Source organism: Aquarana catesbeiana, linkage group LG04 (assembly GCF_042186555.1).
Source record: "Aquarana catesbeiana isolate 2022-GZ linkage group LG04, ASM4218655v1, whole genome shotgun sequence".
NCBI classification, from domain to species: Eukaryota; Metazoa; Chordata; class Amphibia; order Anura; family Ranidae; genus Aquarana; species Aquarana catesbeiana.
In genome coordinates this window covers 604,141,551-604,166,419 of record NC_133327.1, presented here as the reverse complement: position 1 = coordinate 604,166,419, position 24,869 = coordinate 604,141,551, and the positions used below count along the sequence as shown (strand labels likewise).

General features: G+C 38.7%; 1 protein-coding gene across 1 annotated transcript in view; it reads right to left on the bottom strand.

The window, feature by feature from the left end:
- Positions 1-177: 177 nt before the first annotated feature.
- Positions 178-24,869, bottom strand: part of BFSP1 (beaded filament structural protein 1) — a 68,988-nt gene continuing 44,296 nt past the window's right edge. The window contains exons 6-8 of the mRNA XM_073628230.1: positions 12,569-12,789; positions 8,216-8,301; positions 178-1,458 (exon numbers count right to left, since the gene is read on the bottom strand). Of these exons, the coding sequence (XP_073484331.1) occupies positions 521-1,458; positions 8,216-8,301; positions 12,569-12,789 (1,245 nt within the window). The 3' untranslated portion in view covers positions 178-520. The remainder of the gene's footprint in view (positions 1,459-8,215; positions 8,302-12,568; positions 12,790-24,869) is intronic.

The following is a 24,869-nucleotide window of genomic DNA, read 5'->3' as shown; positions in this document are numbered from 1 at the left end:
TTGCAAGGTCACTTTTGACAGCACCCAATGCCCATTGTCTCTTGAAAAATGTATAGCTGAGAACCTCTAGTTGTATGCATGCTCACTGGATGCTTAATAATGTAATATACCTCTACATAGAAACAGTAAACCTCAAAACTGGGTAAAGTAAATAAAGATACAAAAACAGATCCTGCTTGAGATCACAAATCTTTATTGGGAAACAAATTAGCCAGATCTAACACTAAAAACTATATCAGTTCACTGAACAACACAATCACTTTAGAGCTATTGGCTTTCACGGAATAACAGAGGAACTCTCGTTATCTTGATTATGAAATGCAGCTTAAAGTTTCAAGATCTGTCTGATATACTCTATTACCGCTGACCGAAGTTGCTCCCTTTTCAGAGCCTAAGTAAAATATTCCTCAAAGTATGATCTACTTCCATTTTAAAGGAGTGAATTTCAGTTTCAGTAAACACATCTGAAAATCAATAAAATATGTCTTCTCTGAGGTGTCTCAAGAGCTTGATATTGATATTATTTTTTTCTTGTCTTTTCAATCATGGTTTCTACAATCATGGCAGTTTCTTCATAACTCTTCACTCTGTCATCAGAAATTTTTTCAATTGATTCAACTACTTCAACTTTTTCATAACTCATAGAGCTTGGAAAATCTCTTCCCTGGAAAGGCCTCAGACTTCTTTCTTCTTTGTTATTATCACTTTGGCCTCTGCTAAGTCTCTGAGTTTTTACAGAATTTGAAGTAGAACCTCCTGATCCATGTTGTGTGTTGTCTGGTCTAGTGACATCTGGTGGCTTCTTTGCTTCCTTTTTATTCTCTGGTTCCTTGGGATCTTGGTCTTTTTTCTCATCGTCTTTCTCTCTTGGTTTGTCATCATCCTCTGCTTCTTCTTCTTTGTTCCCCTCTGAACTAGCTTCATCTTCTTCACTTTCTGATGATTCTGAAGGTTCAGGTAATTCTGGAATAGGTAGTACAATGTCATCACCTGGTAAAATATCCGGTATGATGGTAACAGTTATCCTACCTCCTGCTTGTGGTGTGGAGGAGCAGAAGCAAGGGTCCATGTAGCTAGATTCGCCTGTAACTAGAACATAGCGGCCTTTGGTGAAGAAATCTGGAGAAGGCTCTGGTTTCTTATATCCTCTTATTCGATCTTTTACTATATTACATAGCTTGTCAAATGCTTTACTTATCTGTGCGCCATCTGGTACATCTTCTGGAGATAAATCATGCTCATGCTTTTCAGCTTCTTTTTCAGCTACACCATAAGCAGAATCACCATGCTTCATTTCATATCTCTTGTCTACACTTTCCTGCATTCTCTCTATGACTTTGTCCTCGTTGCTAACATCACTTTGATCCATGGATAGCTCTTTTTTCCTTGACATTTTCTTTGAAACGCCCTTTTGCCTTGGTTTAGCTGTAGCTATATCTTGTATAGCCAGAGTTATATCTAAAAATCAATAAGGACTCATCAGCAGTTGTTCAAAAATGTATGGCAAACTTTTGATGCATGCAATATTTTTAAGACAACAATAAACAAAAGAACCTCCTACAATGTTTTTGTGACTTATTTGAGTTATGTTTGAAGATGAAAGAAAATAACATGCTTCAGATGTGCCTGAAAATTTTTTTCTTGCGCAAGACACATAAATGTCTGATGTGTCACAATTATTGTGTCGAATAAATAGAGAATATCAAAGAAAATCAAACACCTAACACTTTTGTGCTCATGTAAAACTATTAACTAAAAATAACTTCACATAGTCAAGCTGAATAAACTACTGTATTTTTACTTGAGTACTCAATTCTAAAAGGATTGTCACTAAAACACAATTACAGAGTATATAGGAACCCGGGTAGAAAAAGAAAGTACTTCTTTCTACATGTTCTGCATTACATAATGCTTTACTTTGTTAAAGGACACCGAACAGAGGACACCCAGAATGAACTAGTTCATCTAATCTGACCCTAGTTCACACATCTCCATAGATTGTCACATTTGTGAATTTTCTTCCTTATGTTTATATATATATATATATATATATATATATATATATATATATATATATATATATATATATATATATAGCATGAGCACTTGTAAATGAACATCTCTGGTCATGATACTAAACCTCAGAAATCACCTAAGAGTAATCTTATTCCTCATCTACAAAGCATTTTAACCACTTCAGCCCCAGAAGGATTTGCCCCCTTACTGACCGGGCCATTTTTTTTGCGATACGGCACTGTGTCGCTTTAACTGACAATTGCGCGGTCATGCGACATTGTACCCAAACAAAATTTATGTCCTTTTTTCCCACAAATAGAGCTTTCTTTTGGTGGTATTTGATCACCTCTGCAGTTTTAATTTTTTGCACTATAAACAAAGAAAGAGCAAAATTTTTGAAAAAAACACAATATTTTTAACTTTTTGCTATAATAAATATCCCAAATTTAAAAAAAAGAAACAAATTTCTTCCTCGGTTTAGGCCAATATATATTCTTCTACATATTTTTGGTAAAAAAAAAATCGCAGTAAGCGTATATTGATTGGTTTGCACAAAATTTATAGTGTCTACAAAATAGGGGATAGATTTATGGCATTTTAATTTTTATTTTTTACTAGTAATGGCAGCGATCTGTGATTTTTATCAGGACTGCGACATTGCGGCGGACAGATCGAACACTTTTGACACTATTTTGGGACCATTGATATTTATACAGTGATTAGTGCTAATCCCTAATCCCCTTAAAGCGACCGCTGTACAGCTACGGCGATTCGCGCAGGGAAGCCATTCTGCCGCCGTCAATCGACGGTGGGAGGTCTGGAAGCGGTTAAATGTGTATAAACCGTCAACTGATGGCATCAATTCCCTTATGTGGTTCAGAGACAAGAATCATTGGGTTTGATTTATTAATATCAGGCTGTTCACTTTACATAGGGGTTTTCACTTTACAAAATAATTTTCCTATACCTTAGTGAATGAGATGAACCTCTGTTGACTTTCACCATCTATTCAAATACAAGCAAAATTACTGTTTTTTATTTTATTTTATTTTCCTTGCACATGATTGGATATTCTTTGCAAAGTGAATTTTCACCACGGTAAGCAAAAACTTTGGATGATTGCACTCCCAAAGACAATGCAAAAATGGCTTTATTGGCAGAAAGGTAAAAGCATTACAAAACAGACATGTGGACAGGGGAGGATGGAGAAGGGTTGACACGTTTCACACCATATGGTTTTGATAAAGCACGTTTATCGTGTGAAACGTGTCAATCCTTCTCCTTTATCCCCTGTCTACATGCTTGTTTTGTAATGCTTTTACCTTTTTTGCCAATAGAGCCATTTTTGCATTGTCTTTGGGAGTGCAGCCATCCAAAGTTTTTGCTTACCTTGAGTTCTGTGGGAGTAACAGGGCGTGCACCCCTTACAGACTATCGACTTGGATTACAGCCTGCCAGTTCACCTGTGAGCAGTGAGACTTTGCTTTCTGAATCTTCACCACATTCACTAAGCTAAAGGAAAATTCATTTGCAAAGTAAACATTTTTTTCTGAAGCAAACAGCCTATTTGCCTTTAGAATATCAACCCTACTGTGTTCCACTGTGCTGCCTGAGAGCCTCACTAACCCTCTCTTAGCCCTCTAGATCTTGGCTGAACCTCCTGCCTTTTTAGGCAAAGTAGTGTCTAAATATACCTTTATTTAGATAAAAAAATGCTAAATACCACTTTTAAAGCTTTATATGGTGGTCACATCACCGCAAATCCTCCATTTATCCCTGTTCCCCATAGCAGGGAGAGTGTGGTTGTGTATGTCAGATGGACATCACACACAGCAGCCTCTCCTTCCTGCATGGAGTTAGGAGACTCTGTGCCTATGCACCGAATGCCCGTACCACCCATAGTCAGTTTGGCTGCCATGCCCCCACCCAACCCTGCTGTTTTGATTGATAGCGGCTTCCAGCAGAAAGTTCAGGTAAATTGTGCATCAACATAACGTCCTGTAATTCCAAGCGTGGTGCGTAGCTACATAAACTGAATATGCCACCACTGATCTGCTTGGCATAGTCAGATTGATTTAAAGTGGTTGCAAAGGCAGAAGGTTTTTATCTTAATGCATTCTATGCATTAAGAGATAAAAAGCCTTCTGTGTGCAGCAGCCCCCCCCCCCCCCAGCCCCCTTAAGGGCACTTTCACACTGGGACGGGGGGCGTCGGCTTTACCATCCTTTTAGCGGCGCTTTTCGGATGCCAGTGGGGCGCTTTTAACCCCCGCTAGCAGCCGATGAAGGGGTTAATAGTCCCCGCAAAGCGCCGCTGCCGAAGCGCTTTGTAGGCGCTTCGGGGGCGCTGTCCATTAATTTTAATGGGCAGGGGCGCTTTAGGAGCGGTGTATACACCGCTCCTAAAGTGCCCCAAAGATGCTGCTTGCAGGACTTTTTTAACATCCCGCAAGCGCACCGCTCAGGCTTTCACACTGGACTGACAGGAGAGGCGCTTTACAGGCTCTTTGCAGGCACTATATTAGCTCTAAAACGCCTGTTAAGTGCCTCACTGTGAAAGTAACCTAATACTTACCTGAGCCCCATCTATATCTAGCGATGTCCATGAGTTCCTCGGCCAACCAGGACTCACTCGCCCAATTGTCTGAGACACAGCAGCGGCGCCATTGGCTCCTGCTGCTGTCATTCAAACTCATTTAGCCAATCAGGAGAGAGATGGGGTGGGGCCGAACCACAGTTCAGTGTATAAATGGATACACGGAGCTGCAGCTTGGCTCGAGTGCACCCATAGCAAGCTGCTTGCTGTGGGGTCACTCAACAGGAAAGAGGGGCCAGGAGCTCCAGCCAGGGACCTGAGAAGAGGAGGATCTGGGCTGCCCTGTGCAAAACCACTGCACAGAGCAGGTAAGTATAACATGTTTGTTATTTTAACCCCCCTGGCGGTATTCCCGAGTCTGGCTCGGGGTGGATTTTACATACCAAAAGCGGTATCCCCGAGCCAGACTCGGGCTTGCATCGCAGGATCCAGGAAGAGATTACTTACCTTGTCCCCTGGTTCCTGCGATGTCTCCCCGCTGTGATCGGCGAGCCGCTGTGTCTCGCTCGATTCACAGTGCCGAGCTCCGTTCCCTGCGAGCGTTGCGACGCACGGGGACGGAGTTCGGCGGCAAATTCAAAAAGTGAAACACACAGTATAGATACAGCATACTGTAAACTTATAGATTACAGTACTGTATCAAATAACTACACATCCCCTTTGTCCCTAGTGGTCTGCCCAGTGTCCTGCATGCAGTTTTATATATATAAAACTGTTCTTTCTGCCTGGAAACTGGAGATTGTCCATAGCAACCAAAACTGTCTCTTTACATCAAAAGTGGTTTTAGACCAGCTAGAAAAAAGCGATAATAAATTATAATCACTTGCAGAATTGAGCGATAGTGATTTGTGGGGAGATCCGTCATCAAACACTAAAAGTAATAAAAGCTAAAATTCTGGAACTGAGCAAATTTCAGTGTTTTTGATTTGATTACATTATTATATAATTTTTATTATTATTATATTATTATGTGTTTTAATTATTTATAGTTATTTATTATATTATAATTTTTTATTTCGTTTTTCAAACTTTATCATACCCGGGATGTCTACTAGACTCTTGTTTGGACAGATTTAAGTGAACTATTCCTAAGAATTACAGGCCTACAATATAAAACGCCAAATTTCTGTGCAAAATAATGGTACCGCTTTCAGCACCTAAAATCTGAAATAATCATACCGCCAGGGAGGTTAATAGAAAAAAAACAAGACGTTACAATCACTTTAAGATAGAAGTAGGGCTGTAAGGATCACTGGGTGTTTTCCCATCACAGGAAAAATAAAAACAGAAAAACACAGATACCTATTTTCAATATTAAAGTGAGATTTCACTCTCCCAATCAACATTGATTATTGGTAATGCTACATTAATCATTTGCCCTTACTCAAAATGGCCACAGCCAGAAATGCTAGGGGGGTTAATTTCAATGTGAATTCTCAACAAAATAGAGCATGGAGACAAGAAAGGATGGGGAGTTTGCTCTGAGTAATGAAAATTAATTAAATTGTATTTTTGGTTTGTGGTGCTCAGATGCAGTGGATATCCACTTTAACTTTTAGAGTAACATACACTTTAAAGTCTTTAGCTTCAGATTGCTATTAAAGTACCATAAGATATGCTGCGAAACATACATCCGTGAAAAATTTTCTACCTTGCCTTGAGGAAAATGCCCTGTCTGGGACAAAGAGAGCTAGCATGAAATTGTCAGTTTGTATAAAACTTAAAAATATGTCTGCGGGTAGAGATGTCTAACCAAAGCACCCAATATGCTTTTTTCTCGTACATTTAAAACCATCAACAATAGAGTCACATCGTAATGAAAAATAATGTACCAATTGTTCAGACACTCACAAATAGGGATGAGCTTCGAGTTTGAGTCGAACTCATGTTCGACTCGAACATCGGATGTTCGCAAGTTCGCCGAACAGCGAACAATTTGGGGTGTTCGCGGAAAATTCGAATGCCGCGGAACACCCTTTAAAAGTCTATGGGAGAAATCAAAAGTGCTCATTTTAAAGGCTTATATGGAAGTTATTGTCATAAAAAGTGTTTGGGGACCTGGGTCCTGCCCCAGGGGACATGGATCAATGCAAAAAAAAGTTTTAAAAACGGCCGTTTTTTCAGGAGCAGTGATTTTAATAATGCTTAAAGTCAAACAATAAAAGTGTAATATCCCTTTAAATTTCGTAGCTGGGGGGTGTCTATAATATGCCTGTAAAGGGGCGCATGTTTCCCGTGTTTAGAACAGTCTGACAGCAAAATGACATTTCAAAGGAAAAAGAGTCATTTAAAACTACTCACGGCTATTGCATTGCCGGTCCGACAATACACATAAAAGTTAATTGTTAAAAATGGCATGGGAATTCCCCACAGGGGAACCCCAAACCAAAATTTTAAAAAAAAAATGACGTGGGGGGTCCCCCTAAATTCCATACCAGGCCCTTCAGGTCTGGTATGGATTTTAAGGGGAACCCTGCGCCAAAATAAAAAAAAAACGTTGTTGAGGGCATGTGGCCTGGTACAGTTCAGGGGGGGGCGCTCTCTCATCCCCCCCTCTTTTCCTGCAGCCTGCCAGGTTGTGTGCTCGGATAAGGGTCTGGTATGGATTTTTGGGGGGACCCCACACCGTTTTTTTTTTTTAATTTTGGCACGGGGTTCCCCTTAAAATCCATACCAGGCCTGAAGGGTCTGGTATGGAATTTAGGGGGAACCCCACGTCATTTTTTTTTTTTTAATTTTGGCCGGGGTTCCCCTTAATATCCATACCAGACCTGAAGGGCCTGGTAGGGAATTTAGGGGGACCCCCACGTCATTTTTTTTTTAAATTTTGGTTCGGGGTTCCCCTGTGGGGAATTTCCATGCCGTTTTTATCAATGAACTTTTATGTGTATTGTCGGACCGGCAATGCAATAGCCGCGAGTAGTTTTAAATGACTTTTTTCTTTGAAATGTTATTTTGCTGTCAGACTGTTCTAAACACGGGAAACATGCGCCCCTTTACAGGCATACTATAGACACCCCCAGCTATGAAATTTAAAGGGATATTACACTTTTATTGTTTGACTTTAAGCATTATTAAAATCACTGCTCCTGAAAAAACGGACGTTTTTAAAACTTTTTTTTGCATTGATCCATGTCCCCTGGGGCAGGACCCAGGTCCCCAAACACTTTTTATGACAATAACTTGCATATAAGCCTTTAAAAGTAGCACTTTTGATTATTCATGTTCGTGTCCCATAGACTTTAATGGTGTTCGCGTGTTCGAACGAACTTTTTTCCTGTTCGCATGTTCTGGTGCGAACCGAACAGGGGGGTGTTCGGCTCATCCCTACTCACAAATAAAAAGTCCATTGGCACTGCAATATGACTGTTGTTATGCATAATTTGGGAGATTTTATTATGAAAAACATTTAGCAGAACCTTGGTCTTTTTCTCTCCAGGCTAGTGACTTAAATTTGATTCAATCGTAATAGTTTCAGTTTTCAAGAGCAAAACAGCCATATTTACAACATAATTATATTTCCACAATCATTGGTTTCACTATTTATGAGCATGGCACACTAAACCTATACTATTGTTTGCGAGAATAAGGGGTGTGATCTTACCTTTTCCTCTTGTAGGTGAGATCTGCGAGGGTTTGTAGCTCTGCATGAAAAGTGTTATTGGAGTTCCAACTATTGCAGAGTTCAGTCTAATGGAAAGAGAAAAAAAGAGAAATAATATTTTGTATAGAACATTCTTCAAGTTTATTTACTTAAAGTGCATCTAAACCCAAAACCAACAATCTAGGAAATTGCAGATTACTAATCCTTGGTAGTGGAGGATGTATTCATTCTTTCAAGCTTCATTTGCTTTATTTTCACCTGGTAGTCCTGCAAATTACATACTTCCTGTCCCTGGGTGGCTACATCACTCCTCCATTATATCTATGGAGGGAGCTATGGTTGCCACATTAGGCTGCTTTCCTGACATGAACTAGAAACATGTCGTTATCTCTTCACCTCTATTGCACTGAACGCAGGGCAATTGGTAGTTTACAAAGGATAGCTAGGAAGGGAAATATTCTAGAGTGCTGCTTACAGGAATTACAAAGACACTGCATTCTTAGCAAGATCAACAGCTTTTTCTGTATTTGCTAAAAATGTTTTAAAGCTTTAAAAAAGACAACTAATGCAACCACCACTCAAAGGACTATAATATGCAACATATTACATTCTTGTTCTTGGGTTTAGCTATCCTTTAACCACTTGCCATCCGCCATATAGCAATATGATGTCGGCAAAGTGGTTGCGATATCCTGACCAGACGCCGCCAGGATATCAAGTGGCTGCGCGCCCCCGGGGGCACACATCGCAATGATCATTGTTGCGGTGTGTCAGTCTGACACACTGCAACTTCGATCTAGGTAAAGAGTCTCTGACAGAGACTCTTTACCACGTGATCAGCCGTGCCCAATCACGGCTGATCACGATGTAAACAGGAAGAGCCGTTGATTGGCTTTTCCTCACTCGCGTCTGACAGACAAGTAGAGGAGAGCTGATCGGCTGCTCTACTGACAGGGGGGCCTGTGCTGATTGTTAATCAGCGCAGCCCCCCTCGGATGCCCGCCCAGGACCACCAGGATGCTGCCAGGACCACCAGGGATGGCCACAACACTGGACTACCAGGTATGCCACCCAAGACCACCAGGAAATGCCAATCAGTGACCAGGCAGCTGCCAATCAGTGCCATTGAAAAATGCCTGCCAGTGCCAGTGATGCCTATCAGTGAAATCCAGTGCCAGCCATCAGTGCCCATCAATGCCCATCAGTGCCGCCTTTCAGTGCCCATCAGTGCTGCCTATCAGTGCCCAGCAGTGCCGTCTATCAGTGCCAACCATAAGTACCCATTAGTGCAGCCTTTCAGTGCCCATCAGTGTCGCCTATTAGTGCCCATCAGTGCCCACCAGTGCCACCTATGAGTGCCCATCGGTGCCGCCTATCAATGCTCATCAGTGCCGCACATCAGTGCCACCTATCAGTGCTGCTTATCAGTGCCCCCTATCAGTGCCCATCGTCAGTGCCCATAGGTGCCATCTCATTGGTGCCACCTCATCAGTGCCGCCTTATCAGTGTCCATCAGTGCAGCTTATCAGTGCCCATCTGTGAAGGAAAAAACGTACTTATTTACAAAATTTTATAACAAAAACAAAGAAAAAATTTAAAAAAAAAAAAAAATTTTGGTCTTTTTTTATTCATTTAGCAAAAAATAAAAATGCAGAGGTGATCAAATACCACCAAAAGAAAGCTCTATTTGTGGGAACAAAATGATAAAAATTTTGTTTGGGTACAGTGTAGCATGACCGCACAATTGTCATTTAAAAAGTGACAGCTCTGAAAGATGAAAATTGGCCTGGGCAGGAAGGTGTGAAAGTGCCCTGTATTGAAGTGGTTAAAGTACACGTTTGTATTTTGCTCCACTCCCCACTCCCTCATGTCTACTATGCCCACACACAGAACTCAGAGGCAGAATGGACCTGTGCCTGGACATTCACAGAGCAAAGCAGCATTTATGTTTGCATTTCGGTCTCACCTGAGCTGCAATGCGCAGGAGCAACAACAGGTTGGTGAGCAAACAGTAAGGGGGGGAAACCATTAAGGTTTTTTATGCAACAAGGGAACTGGTGCTTTACTGGATATCCTCAGGAAATACTTACAGAAAGGGCACGGAGAGGTAAGTATATTGTGTTGATTACACTTACTTCTGTGCTGTCACTTTCCATTTAAGGCCCTTAAAAATGTGTAGAAAGTGCAGTGGTACAGTTAATACATACCCTCCACCTCAATGGCACGGTCCATCTATCTCTAAAATGCTGCATTTAAGTATCTGTAGGAGGAACAATAGTTACATAAAGTATTTACCTTTCCCCAACTTCTGTAGTGCAGAAATTGATGTAAACATCTGGCCAACAAGATCCCTAGGAATGCTGAATAGTACAAATCTTGCAAGAAGACTCTATTGCGCAGTACATTTGGGCTACTCAACATTTTCCAAGATCTGTGCAAAAGTAAGACAGCACCACCCTCACCTAAGCATTGCAGGAAGAAGTATATTATCAACAATTTTTCCCTGCACAGGTTCTTGTGTGCAGCTTTTTAGGCGGGGTTGGGTGATGGACAGGGCTCAACCTGCATAAGTGTAGCTTGCAAGTGCGGTGGAAGGTCCTGTTTAACTAATTTCTTCCAATCTGTGTGCTCTACACTTTCTGTCCCTGCTATATTCTGAATGTAGTTATTTCTTGCCATAGAGGACTAGGGGCCTGACATTTTGATTTTCACTCAATGGGTTACTCTAATTTTATGCCAAGTTGTTGAAAACCGTTTACAAAAAAGTTCATGTTTCAGATACAGATAACATCTGCCCGTAATCTATACAATATATAGTAATATGTTATGCTAGTATTCACTGCAGGATAACCAATAACCATATAAAGAACATGGGTGTGCCATTAATTAAGCATGGCACTTAACACGGGAAACTAGACTCCCAGCAGATCTCTACAGACCTGGACATTTTTCAAAATAGAAAATGTATTTTATTTTTTAGGACACAGTAAAGTGCCACATTTGTTTTACATGGTATGCCTTTCTTTTCATACTAAAATGGATTTCCATCCAAATGTGTTTCCTCCCCTCTTCCACATATGGCACCTTTCGAGGGGAACGGGTACCTGTTTTTGACAGGTACCCTTCTCCACTTCCGGGAGACTCCTTCCTCCACCACCAGGCCAGTTAGAAAGCTCAGCACGCGTCTCACATGCGCAGTAGGGAACCGTCTGTGAAGCTGAAAGGCTTCACTGCCAGTTTCCCTTACCAAGAATGGTGGCGGAAGCACCCGAGAGCCGATCCGAAAATATGCTGACATCGCGGGAACCCTGGACAGGTAAGTGTAAGTATTTGTAGTTGCTGACTTTTAAATTTTTTTTGTGGGGGCGGAACTCTAGAATTACTATCTAAAGCTAATATTTTGATTTTTTAGAACAGGACGGAGTAGTGAAAGGTGAAAAACAATGTCAGGTTTGTACTGCTGCCATGTTCACATTAGGGATGATATTTACTCTCTATTTGTCTTCATGACCATTGTCACCAAGACTAGAAGTGAAAAGATTTCCAAATTCCAATTTTTTACAGTTGTTTTCCTTGTCCAAGTCCAAGCTTGCTGGTTTATAATAAAAGTATAAGGAAGCAGAAGATTTTCTCAGTAGTGTAAGAAGTGATAAGTGATATGTAGCCTGTCTTCTCTTATTCCACCTTGTTTCACAGGCAGAAAACATTAAAAGCAGCCAAAATTGGCCCAATTTGTTGCTTTTATGCTGCGTACACACGATGGGATTTTCTGACGGGAAACGTTGGATGTGAGCTTGTTGGCTGAAAGTCCGTGTGTATGCTCCATTGGACATTGGTTGTCAGACTTTCCGCCAACAAATGTTGGCTAGCAGGTTCTCAAATTTTCCGCCAACAAAAGTCTGTTGTCGGACTTTCCGATCATGTGTGTACACAAGTCCGTCACACACAAAAGTCCACACATGCTCGGAATCAAGTACTAGCCGGAAGTGCTCGGTCTTGTGAATCTAGCGTTCATAATGGAGATATCACGTATGTCTTGAACGTCACTACGTTCGTAATTGTTGGCCAACATTTGTGTGACCGTGTGTATGCAAGGCAACTTGGATCCAACATCCTTCGAACAAAAATCCACGGTTTTGTTGTCGGAAAGTCCGATCGTGTGTACGGGACATTAGTGTTGATTTATTTGTGCTATCATCTTTAACATTTTGGTCTACCCATTCCACTGTCTTCAGCTATCCCATCCTCTTTACAGTAACAACCCTAAAAGTTCTGCAAAAGCAGAAGCCATTAGGAAACATGCATGACTGACTACCTCATTGTGCTTCTAATAATACAGAGCGGTGCAGGTACCTATTATCTTCATTCTCAATGATTCGCGTATATCTCTCCAATTCATTTTCCAAGGATTGCTGGTATATTAATAGCTGACGGCAGTCATTGGTGTACTTCTCCAAATTCCGTTCTGCTTCTTCTATACCTTTTCTGAGCACTTCAATCTGCTCATTGTACAACTGTATCTCATCATCATAGCTTTCCTGGGTGTTTGTAATAGCTTGTTCCAGCATGGAAGTCTGAAAAACAGTTCAGAAAATGAATCCCATTACATGGCAAAAGCAGGCCACCTTCTTCAATAAACCGATGATGATGGCATTAAAAAAAAAAAAAATCTTGTAAGAGCCATTATATTGCATCATGGTTATATAAGAAGTCCCTGTGTTGAATTCTAAGCCTTTCAGAGCCAAAACAGTTCCTTTAAATTTAGAATCAATTTCTGTAACAACAAATCCCTTCTACAAAAAATTTTCCTAGTGTGTTTGCCTCAATATATTACTATTAACGCATAAGTCAAAATATATTTTTAATTTATTAACGCATAAGTCTAAGAACTAGGGGAAATGGTAAGCTTTCTACATAGTAGAGAAGGATCAATGGTAGATCAATGATGGACTAGGCTATATCAGGCCCAATGATACATTCATTTCAGGATGTTAGTTTTAAAAATGTGGTCTGAAAATTCAGATAGTGGAGGGCAGGAGGCGGAGCCTAGCGGAGCAGACATGCATTGTTAGAGCTCCACACCGCTGAGGAGAGAAGAGAAGGACAAAGCGGAGCTTGCAGGCTCAAAAGGTATCCATTTGAACCTTTTTGCCCCAGGGAACAAACTGTGAAAGTTTGGGCAGGAAATATGGTACTGGAAGGAAACCGTGGCAGAAATAAAAATCACCTCACAAAGAGCTCACAGGCACTCACTGCAGCTGAAGCAGCTCCAGTCACCTCACAAGATACAGCATCAGGGCGCTCTCACAGACAGAAAATGTCACAACAAAACTCTCCATTTGAGTCAGATACAGAACAAATCCTCTCACAAACTTCTCCACAAGCCTCCTCAGTATCCCCAGTAATATTATTACAATTTGAAAAGATGCTTCATAAGGCTTTAAAACAAACCTCAGACCAAATAACAAAAAGCCTAACCAAAGAAATAAGAGAGCTGGGAAACCGCACCGCAGCCTTAGAAATAAAAATGGATGAAATTGAAATTACAACCCAAGAAAATATAACAGAATTGGAACAATTAAAAAAAGAGAATTTAATACTTCAAACTAAGCTCGAAGATTACGAAAATAGAGCCAGACGTTCAAACTTGCGCATAAGGGGAATACCTGAAACTGTGACAGACCTGCAATCTACTATTACTGCTCTATTACAAGAACTAAAGCCAGATATCCCTATTGAACGTTTAGAACTGGACAGAGTACACAGAGCCCTCACAGCCAAAAAGAAAGATGGACCCCCACGTGATATAATCACAAAATTTCATTATTACAGAACGAAAGAACAAATACTAATTGCTGCAAGAGAAAAAAAGGAACTTAATTTTCAAGGACACAATTATCAAATTTTTGCTGACCTATCCCAACTTACTATTACTAAAAGACGATCCATGAAACCCCAACTAATGGAACTGCAACGCCACAACATTATGTATCAATGGGGCTTCCCCTTTTCAGTCAGATTTAACTACCAAGGTACAATTTACAGAAGCAGATCAGCAGATGAACTACAACAAACCCTTTTAAAATTAAATCTGACAGAACCCACAAGCAGCAACACTCCCACACGCAGAAGAATAGCGTCATCTTCACCTTCAGGCAGCACCCAGAAAATTTCAGAACAAAATGGGAATCATCATTCTCACAAAAGAGGCCGTTATGCCACATCATCCATGGACCAAGAAGATTCAATGGACTGACATCCTAATTCCTGATATCTCTTCATTTATTATACTAAGAGATGGTTCTCTATAAAAAACCTATATTTATAACTGAATGTAACTGCATTCTGATAGTCACACACTGTGTGGGATCATGTTACATTCCAGTTATATTTCTTATTACTTCTGATTCATATAGCCTTAGAATATATAAGTGAAATAAGGAAATTCTTGTTCAGTTATATATTATCAGGTGATAACAATAGATTTATTACTTTTTAGGACAAATATGTTCAATAATCCAGAAGTAATGGAAGCTTTTTCTTTCTTTTCTTAAAACAAATATATTATTACCTAACTAGTTCCTAGAATTATGTTTTTGTTTATTCTAATCTGAAGCAATACAACCTCAATTTTATGAGTTAACATATCTAAACAGTTACATATGAATAAAATATGTACTTGTTTACTCTAAAAGGGTTAAAATCCCAAAATAATTCAAACTATCTTCATCAATACCAAAGTTATTAACAGTACCTTTCTAACTGAATTATTTAGCCTAGGGCAAGACTAACCATATACAACCACCCTGGAATAAATAATTTCAACAAAAACTATATTCTGCACTCCAATTAATGAAACATCATTTTGATGTCTTTTGACATAGCACTTCTCTCCTGTAAGCGGAAGATCCGTGTACCCCCATTAGCCCTCCTCATTCTCCCAACCATATTATGTGGGAGTGTGACGAAGGCACTTATTCCCCTGAGAGAGATATTTATTCTCTTTCACGGGTAAATTGTGATTACTTGCAAAAAATAATTTATACAATGTATCATCTAATCTCATATGTTTTTTGTTTACTCTTTACTCCAGAATTCACTGGTTTCTTTTCTATCTATTCATCTCTTCAGTCCACACAGGTTGATCTGCGCAGTCAGCTCTGCATAACAAAAAGTAAGTCAAAACTATTTGATCTATTGCCATGGCACCACTGAATATACTTTCCCTGAATGTTCAGGGAATAAATGTCCCTCAAAAAAGGACCAAAGCCTTCCGTACTTTCCATAACAAGAAGGCTCACATAGTATGCCTCCAAGAAACACACTTCACCAAAGATTCTACTCCAAAATATATTTCTCCTTTTTATCAACAAATTTACACGGCTTCTGCCTGTACCAAGCAAAGGGGAACTCTAATTGCATTTCACCGATCCACACCATTCACCTTATCATCAGAAATTAAAGACCCAGAAGGTAGATACCTGATACTCATGGGTTATATAATGGATACAGCAATCACGGTGATTTCCTACTACGCTCCTAACAAACAACCTACACCATTCCTCTCACATATATTACAAGTGATTAATACACACAAAATAGGAACAGTGATAATGTGTGGGGATTCGAACCAGGTCCTCCTCCCATTTCTAGATAAATCACCTTTTACACCATCCAAAATAACCTCTAGATTACCTTTTTCTCAACTTCTTTCCAAATACAATCTGGTAGATTCGTGGAGAGAAAGTAACCCAATGAAAAAGAAATTCACTTATTTCTCGCACCCTCATCAAACCTTCACCAGAATAGATCATATTTTTCTAACAATAGGAATGATACCAGAAATTATTGCATCAGATATAATTCCGATTCCGTGGTCTGACCATAATGCAGTATACACTACTATAGCCTCAGCCATACCAAAAGCGCATGACCCAACGTGGTACTAACCGGACATAATGCTCAAACACCCACTACATCAGATGGCCATTGAACAAGCTTTAAAGGAATACATATCAATTAATAATACAACAGACATCTCCCCAATAACACTGTGGGAAGCTCATAAGCCTGTCTTGCGTGGTACAATACAAAGACAAATGGCACTATTTAAACGGGAATGCAAAAATCTAGCAAAAAAACTAGAACTCAATTTTAATGCAGCCTACATATCATTTCAAGATAATCCATCTCAGAGTACAAAATCTCATCTGGAAAAATCTAGATTGGAATACGATCTATTTCTCACTGAGTCAGTTGATAAATCCCTCAAACGCTCCAAACACAATTTCTACATGAATACAAACAAACCAGGTACATATTTGGCTCGGGCATTAAATTCAACTAACAAATCTTTCAAACCAATACGTTTGAAATTATCAAAAAATGTTTACACTTGTAATCCAGTTAAAATAGTCCATAAATTTCACTCACATCTCGCAACTTTATACAAGACAAACAATGAATTTAATCCTACAGAAGCTGAATCCTTCTTCTCAAAAATAACCTTACCTGAGTTATCTCAGAATCAAAAAAGCAGTTTGGATGAGCCTATAACTATAGATGAAGTTGCTAACGCCATAAAAGACCTAAAACTTAACAAAAGACCAGGCCCAGACGGCTACTCGGCTTTATACTATAAAACATTCTCAGAAATACTCTCTCCCATTCTCACTGAAACTTTTAACAAACTTCTAGATGGACATTCTTTTCGGCAAGAAACACTAATGGCAATTGTTTGTATGATCCCAAAACCCCTTTCTGATGATACTTCCTGTGTGAATTATCGGCCTATCTCTCTGTTAAACCTCGATATTAAATTATTAGCAAAAATAATAGCAAAACGCCTCAATAGCATTATAGGAAAATTAATACATAGAGATCAAGTAGGCTTCATGCCAAATAGACAGGCAGGCGATAATATACGCAGGGCAGTGTTATTGGCACATATTGCTAAAAAACGGAAAATCCCTTTATGTTTTCTATCTCTCGATATTAAGAGGGCATTTGACACAGTATCCTGGCAATATATGCAATATTCATTACAAAAATGGGGTTTTGGACCCCACTTTTTAACATGGATCAAAGCATTATATAATAAACCCAAAGCCTATATAAAATATGCTGGATACAAATCTGAAGCCTTTAATATCGAAAGAGGTACCCGACAGGGTTGCCCATTATCTCCCTTATTATTTGCCCTTATACTCGAACCCATGGCCCAATACATCAGAACAAACCAAACTATAACTGGCATTGAAGTAGGAGGTATTACACACAAATTATGTATATTTGCAGACGATATATTACTTTTTCTATCATCACCACATCATCTGGTCCTAACTTAATACCAGCTCTTGATGGATTTGCAGCCCTATCCGGCCTTATGATTAATCCTAAGAAATGCCTAGTGCTTAATATTTCACTCACAAACATGGAATTGATCCCGGCTAGGGCTGCACTCCCATTCACATGGGCAGAAAAATCAATCCCATATCTTGGAATTCATTTAACAGCATCTCATTCTGACTTATTCTCAACCAATTATCCTCCTGTATTAAGACAGATCACAAATCTAATAAAACAATGGTCGCAACTTCCTTTATCCTGGATAGGGAAGATTAATGCAATCAAAATGACTATTCTACCCAAATTGCTTTATCTATTCAGAGTCCTCCCTATTCCAATTCCTTCCTATTTTTTGAGAATAGTACAAAAAAGAGCAACTTCGTTTATATGGGGATCTTCTAAACCACGTATACCTATACACACACTACATCTTCCCAAAAATAAAGGAGGCCTGGGATACCCTAATTTTACTAACTACTACAGAGCAGCACATTTGGCCAGTCTGTCCAAATACCATGCAAAACAGGAAATCCCATTATGGGTATTTATAGAGGGTTCAGAAAATGACCCTCTATTAATATCAAATTTATTATGGCTTGATCCTAAAGACCGCTTTAAAATTCATAATCCCATAACTAAACACTTCTTATCTCTCTGGGATAAACTAAAAACCAAATATCAGTTACAATCTCCACATAATCCTCTCCTTTCTTTTATCAGAAATCCGGCCTTTTATCCGGCATGGATCTACCCAAATTCTTTTAAAGCTTGGACAACATCAGGCATTCAGACACTAAATGACTTCATAGCATCTAAATCATTCCTTTCATTCCCATCGCTTAGAGAAAAATATGATCTACCAAACTCTGAGATATTTAGATATCTCCAAATCAAAAATTTCTATACACCATTCCTAAAGGGGGATACACCATTATCCCAATTATCCATTTTTGAATCAATCTGTACAAAAGATCCATTTGCTAAAGGTACAATTTCATCACTTTATAATAAATTATATGGAGTAGCAAATCTTAATAGACCCTCTTACGTTCAGAGGTGGGAGGAGGACCTGGGACGAACTTTAGAAGACACGGACTCGTCTAATATATGGCTCACATCTAAGTCATCTTCACCCAACATCTTGGCACTGGAGACAAATTATAAAGTCCTAACTCGCTGGTACCTTGTACCCGCTAGAGTGGCAAAATATTCACCTAATACCTCAACTCTTTGTTTTCGAGGATGCCCAGAAATAGGCACATATTTACACATATGGTGGACGTGCCCAGTAATCCAAACCTTCTGGAAGGAAGTCTTCATGATTGCATCTAAAATATTTTAAAAAATAATACAACCAGATCCATATTTAACTTTACTTAATCTAAAACCGGAATGGTTAACACTCTCTCAATTCAAACTTATGATCCAACTAATAACGGCTGCAAAACAAACAGTGGCCAAGGCATGGAAATCTCCTACATTGGTACTAGCAGAAACAATTCACAGAATGAATAATACAATGTCCCATGCTAAGATGGTAGCCATCGATCAAAATCAAATTCCAAAATTTGAAAAACTTTGGCATCCTTGGATAAAACAACAGTTCCTGTCAAATTTCAATGACTCTGTCCTGTTGCCATGGTAACAGATTAAATGACTTACAGAGACACCCATTCTAAGGCTTCAAAGAGAACTAAAAAGAATAATAAACTGACGAGCGGGACAACCTTGTGGACCATACCTCTACCTTTCAACCCTTTTTCTTCTTTCTCTTTCCTTTTCTCCACCTTACGATTAAAGCTCATTATCAGAATTTATTTGACCTATATACACTCTACTTGTAAACAATATGTATAGTAGGTATAAATCATTTAAATACCTACAAAAGTAACTAAGGAAATGATATATATCTTTAATTTAGGTTTACGTGAACCCAATGTTTAATATTTGAAATTTCATGATATTTACCTATATAAACCCTACTGTAAAACAATGAGCTTACTTTATAGATCCTTGTAAACTTACTTTATGTATCTTTATGTATCTTTATAACATTGTATACTCAATAAACTTCTTTTGACAAGGAAAATTCAGATAGTATAAAATAGAACAATACATGTAATCATAATATAAAAAATAAGCATAATAATAATAAAAAATGTAATAATATTTCTTCCTCTTTATGGTCACTGCTTTTAAGAAGTCCCTTCTTTTCTTTTTTTCCCAATGTCATTTATTCAAGCCCTGATGAATGAGCATGTGAAGACGCCTGAAATTTGTTGAGTGTAATTATATGAGGAATTAAATATTTTTGTATTCAGAACAGTCTAGCACTCCATTTTTATTCCATGTGGAGGTGACCCCAAACACCCCCTTGTGGCTTTATTGTGAATTTGGATCTGCCTTACCAAGGATATTTTACTCCCCCTTATAGACTTCCTTTACTATGGAGGGACCCAACACAGTGTATTGGATTCAGCACCCTCTCCACACCCCCACCTAAAATCACAAACATCTAAAGAGAGAGTCAAAGACATTTTCTTATGCTGTCTCTTTGTACTAACATAGAGGGGAATCCAATCAGCCATATCTTATCCACATCAGAACTCTCCACTCACTGATATTTATTGCATAATACAAGCAAAAGTGGTTGGAAGGTTTTATTGTGGCTTATATAAGATTGCTAGGACAGCCCTTTAATTTATAAATAATATTATCATGCAGGGATCCTTCTTATAGCGTGATCCCTTTTATAACCGTATACCTCCTTCTATATAAAAAACAAAACATAACAAACATATAATAAATAACTAAACAGTTGATGATATTTATACAGTATATATTATTTCTATACTAGAAAGAAATGATATATTTGTTTTTTATATAGTAGGAGGTATATGGTATATGTAAGAAGAAGCTGTATAAGAAGGAGCTCTGCACGATAATATTATTTATATTATTATATATTATTATTTATATTAATATATTTATATATTTTTTTATAATTTGATGTTGGTAATTTCATTAGGGTGTGAGCTGCTTTATAACTGAAAATTAAAAATCTGTTGGAGCAACTCAACAATAGTTTTATTTTTTATATTTAAATTAAATTAGCTTTAAATTACCACACAGAAATAGCATAAGCAAAGGATAGTGTGCTAGAGATACAGAACCGCTTTTATATAAAGGCTTAGGTAATAATTTTCTAAAGGAGTCAATTTACACTTATTTTATCCCCCTTGGATGAAATTGCCAGGAATACAAACTCTACACAATTTTGGACAAATTCCTCTGAGATAAAATAAATGCCGCTAATGATTTAGCCTCTATGTAGGACTGATATAAAAAGGATTATACAAAGACATCTGAAAGAAAAGTAAAGCAGGTCCCACTCATGCTTTTTCCATGGATTATTTACTCAGAGCACTTTATAATCACTCTGGCATTTAGTTGTGTCTGGAAGGAGGGGGATGCTGACATCCTGACTGGAGCACTAGAATAAGAGGGTTCTGATTTGTATTTAATAAATTAAAAAGGTTTTCATCAATCTGAGTTTCTGTTTAAATATGGTGCATGTTTCTTAAACTGGTAAATCAATAAAAATGTATAAAATCAATAAAAAATGTATGGTGCCTAATTCAGAAAACCCCTGTTGTACTACCTAAAATATTGCACTTGGTGGCAGCAGAGCACTAAACACTGCTGCACACATATATGCATACTGAATATAACTCCGATGGATTGTGTCTTTTAATTACCTAAACATTTCACTAATTAAAATATATAAAAATACCAATTGGAAAATACTTTTTTTGTGGTACAATTTTGCTTTTTACAGCCTGCACCTAATCTTAGCTTGAACATTTAAGGAGGTATTGTATGGTCTGTAGGTGTAGTTTTTATTGCAGGGTCAGCGCTATTAACAGATTGGTGAAGATTTACTAAAACTGGTGCACATAGAATCTGGTGCAGTTGTATATAGTACCCAATCGGCTTCTAACTTCAGCTTGTTCAGTTAAGCTTTGACAATAAAACCTGGAAGCTGATTGGTTACTATGCACGGCTGCACCAGATTCTGCGTGCACCAGTCTTAGTAAATCTCCCCCATAAAATCCCCATTAGACTGCCACCGGAGAAGACACGTAAGGGTTGCTAGGGAGAAATGAGAGTATGGATTCTATTGTTTAATTTGTATTGTATTACTTTCATTATTATGTGGTAATTACTTAATAGTGTGACGTCAATATCCATCTAGTGGTTTGAAGTCCAAAGTTAAATGTTGAACATTAGGGAGGTGGAGGTCAGTTTAACACTTAGTTGCACATGGCGGAATGGGAGGAGGCCTCTGTCAGTGTTATTTGGGAAATAAATTAAAGTGGTTTTTAACCCCCTACATATACCCAGTGAATTGACTGGCCTCAGGTAATACAGAGAGATGAAACAAAGCCTCCTACATAAGTTGTACCAATTTATCTGCAGCACTGTCTTCTCTACATCTGTTCAAAGTGCGGAATTTTAAAGCTTGTCTAAAAGTTCAAAAAAAGATGGCGGAGAGCTGAAGTTACACTCTGCAGAGCTCAGGGAGGAGAGTTCTGAGTGCTGATTGGAGGGTAGAGACCCACCCCCTTCACACAGCACACAGGAATAGAGCTAAGGCTGTCAATTAGCTTGAGCTCCCTCCCCTGTCACCTTTTTTCGCTTGGTATCAGGAAAACTTGTCAGAAGTGACTCGTGGTAAGGAATGAGGTAGCAGACAAAAGTGACACTTAGTACTCTTAATTGAGACAAGTACACACTATAGAGGTGCAGTAAATGCTTTGTTCATATTTCATATCTGAGGTTTACAATCACTTTAGGTAGCAAGCTGAATTTAAATTTCGGGTCATTGAGAAGCAATCTGGTCTAATACTACTGTGTGTATTGATTGTGTCAATTGTTAAAGTTTGATAAAATTTTGAAACATTTTTGTTGCTGAGTGTCCTTGTTTATAGACAATGACAGTGCTGGGACAAGGTCATCTAGAGCCCAGGGAGAACATGCCAAACTCCCCCCCCCCAGCACTAATCTGAAGCCTCAACCCCAAAGCATAAATTCCCCCTCTTCCCAGTACAAATCTGCCCCCCTGCTGAAATCTCGTCTCCCAGCACAGATCTTTGACCCCCATTCCCTCAGCTCTATTAGAAAAAGCATGTAGGCATAGGACACCCCCCTGTCATGACCCCCCCCCCCCTACAAAAGGAGAATTGTACAAAAACCATAGGTGTGCGCAGACCATGGCATTAGGGTGTGCACTCAAAGCTCAAACACACGTGTGTGTGTGTGTGTGTGTGTGTGTATGTATGTATATATATATATATATATATATATATATATATATATATATATATATCTCAGTAGAGCACTGGACGGTGTCAGTAGGGAAGAGATTGATGTCAGTAGTTTATTTTTATTATCATAACTTTTTTACAATTTTTCTATTTTTTACAATTTTATTTAATAATATATTATTATTCTTAATATTATTTTTTTATATATATACATTTTTTTTTAGGAGCTCCATTGGGGGCTTTGGTGAGATATCAGAGGTCTAAATAGATCCCTGATGTCTCACTTTAAGACAAAAATTCCCCAGTCCCTTCTTCTGCAGCCAAGCAGCAGGTGGAATCTGTGCAGAATAGCGTGATTAGGGTGTGCCTAGGCACACCTGGCACACCCTGTGCGCACGCCTATGACAAAAACATTATTGGTTAAATCCACAAGTGCGTTTTTACCACTACTATTCATCTATATTGGCTTTTGGAATTTACAATTGCAGCAATTTAGAAATTAGATGAAAGGTTTAGCACCGGGAAACATCTTTTTTGATAGATAATTAGTACATTTTATATACAACTATATAGATCAGACCAAAATGAGGGACACATGAGGAAGAAAGAGGGACAGAGGGGGACAGAGGGACTTTTTTTTCGAAATCAGGGACAGTCCCTCGAAATCAGGGACAGTTGGGAGCTTTGCAAATAGAGAGGTTGAACCTCCTTAATATAGGCATAGACAGCAATAAAAACCTGACAGGCAGTTTAATCCCTCTATACTCTATCCAAAATGTAAAAAAAGTTTTGCCTTTAGTTTTACTTTAAGATTCCTAGCACTTTCTTGTGCCCAGTAAGTCTCAGGCATACTTGTACAGCGCATTTCCCCAAAAGACTTTGCTGGAGGAAAAATTGCCACACCTGCATGCGCAGATAAATGCTGATGCACAGGAGTATCGGCTTTTAAACCAGTACAGCTGTATACAGCCATTTACTTGTATGACCGGTTGTGTGTGCCATTTGTACATGAAATGTGCTGGGAATTTTAAATTTGAGCAATTTTGAGTCTCTAGATATCCATGTGCATGAGGCCTTAGACTTTAAACTGTTTTCATGTCATACACCATATAATAGGCAGCTATCATATAACTCTGTGAATTAAAAAAAAAACAAAAACACATATTTAAAACATAAGTATTGTTTTTTTTAGTTTCATACTTACCTAGGTGGATGCAGCATGGGTCCGATGCTGCATCTGTTTACTGCAAGTCCTCTCAAATGTTTATTTAGATCAGGGGTATCAAACTGGCGGCCCTCCAGCTGTTGCAAAATTCTGAAAAGACCCATGAGGCATTGCAAGGCTGACAGTTACAAGCATGACTCCCACAGGCAGAGACATGATGGGACTTGTAGTTTCGCAACAACTGGAGGGCTGCCAGTTTGAGACCCTTGATTTAGATCATATAGGTCAATATTTTAATATTAATTTAGGTTTATTTTTTGTTTAGCATTAAACGTGATTTTTCATGCTATTAAATGTTTTTCAAGTCAAATTTTACATACAGATGTATCACCACTAGAGGGCAGATTTGACTCTATAACGGCAGTAGAATAAGATCCTTGCTGAACAATCATCATAATAAAACATCAATTACAAAACAAGCCAACTAAGAAATTATATTGCCCCATACTTCATCTAAGGTGGAATGGCGCTGTGTTAAGAGTCTCAAAGCTCCAAGGCCGACCAGAGTCCAAGTTTTGCATTTACTTGTAATGAAATAGGGTTGGTCAGGCACATCCCTTGCTCTGTGTGCTTCTAAACAGGACACATGGCGTGTAGATGTTATACATGATAATGGAAACCTATTCCAAGAGCCAATGTATATAGTATCTTAAGTGCAACCTAAGCATTGAAGTTTAGTTCTGAATAGCTTTGGGAAGGCCAAGAACCTCAGTAAGGTTTTTTTTCTGCCTTATGATGCTTATGGGAAGATGAC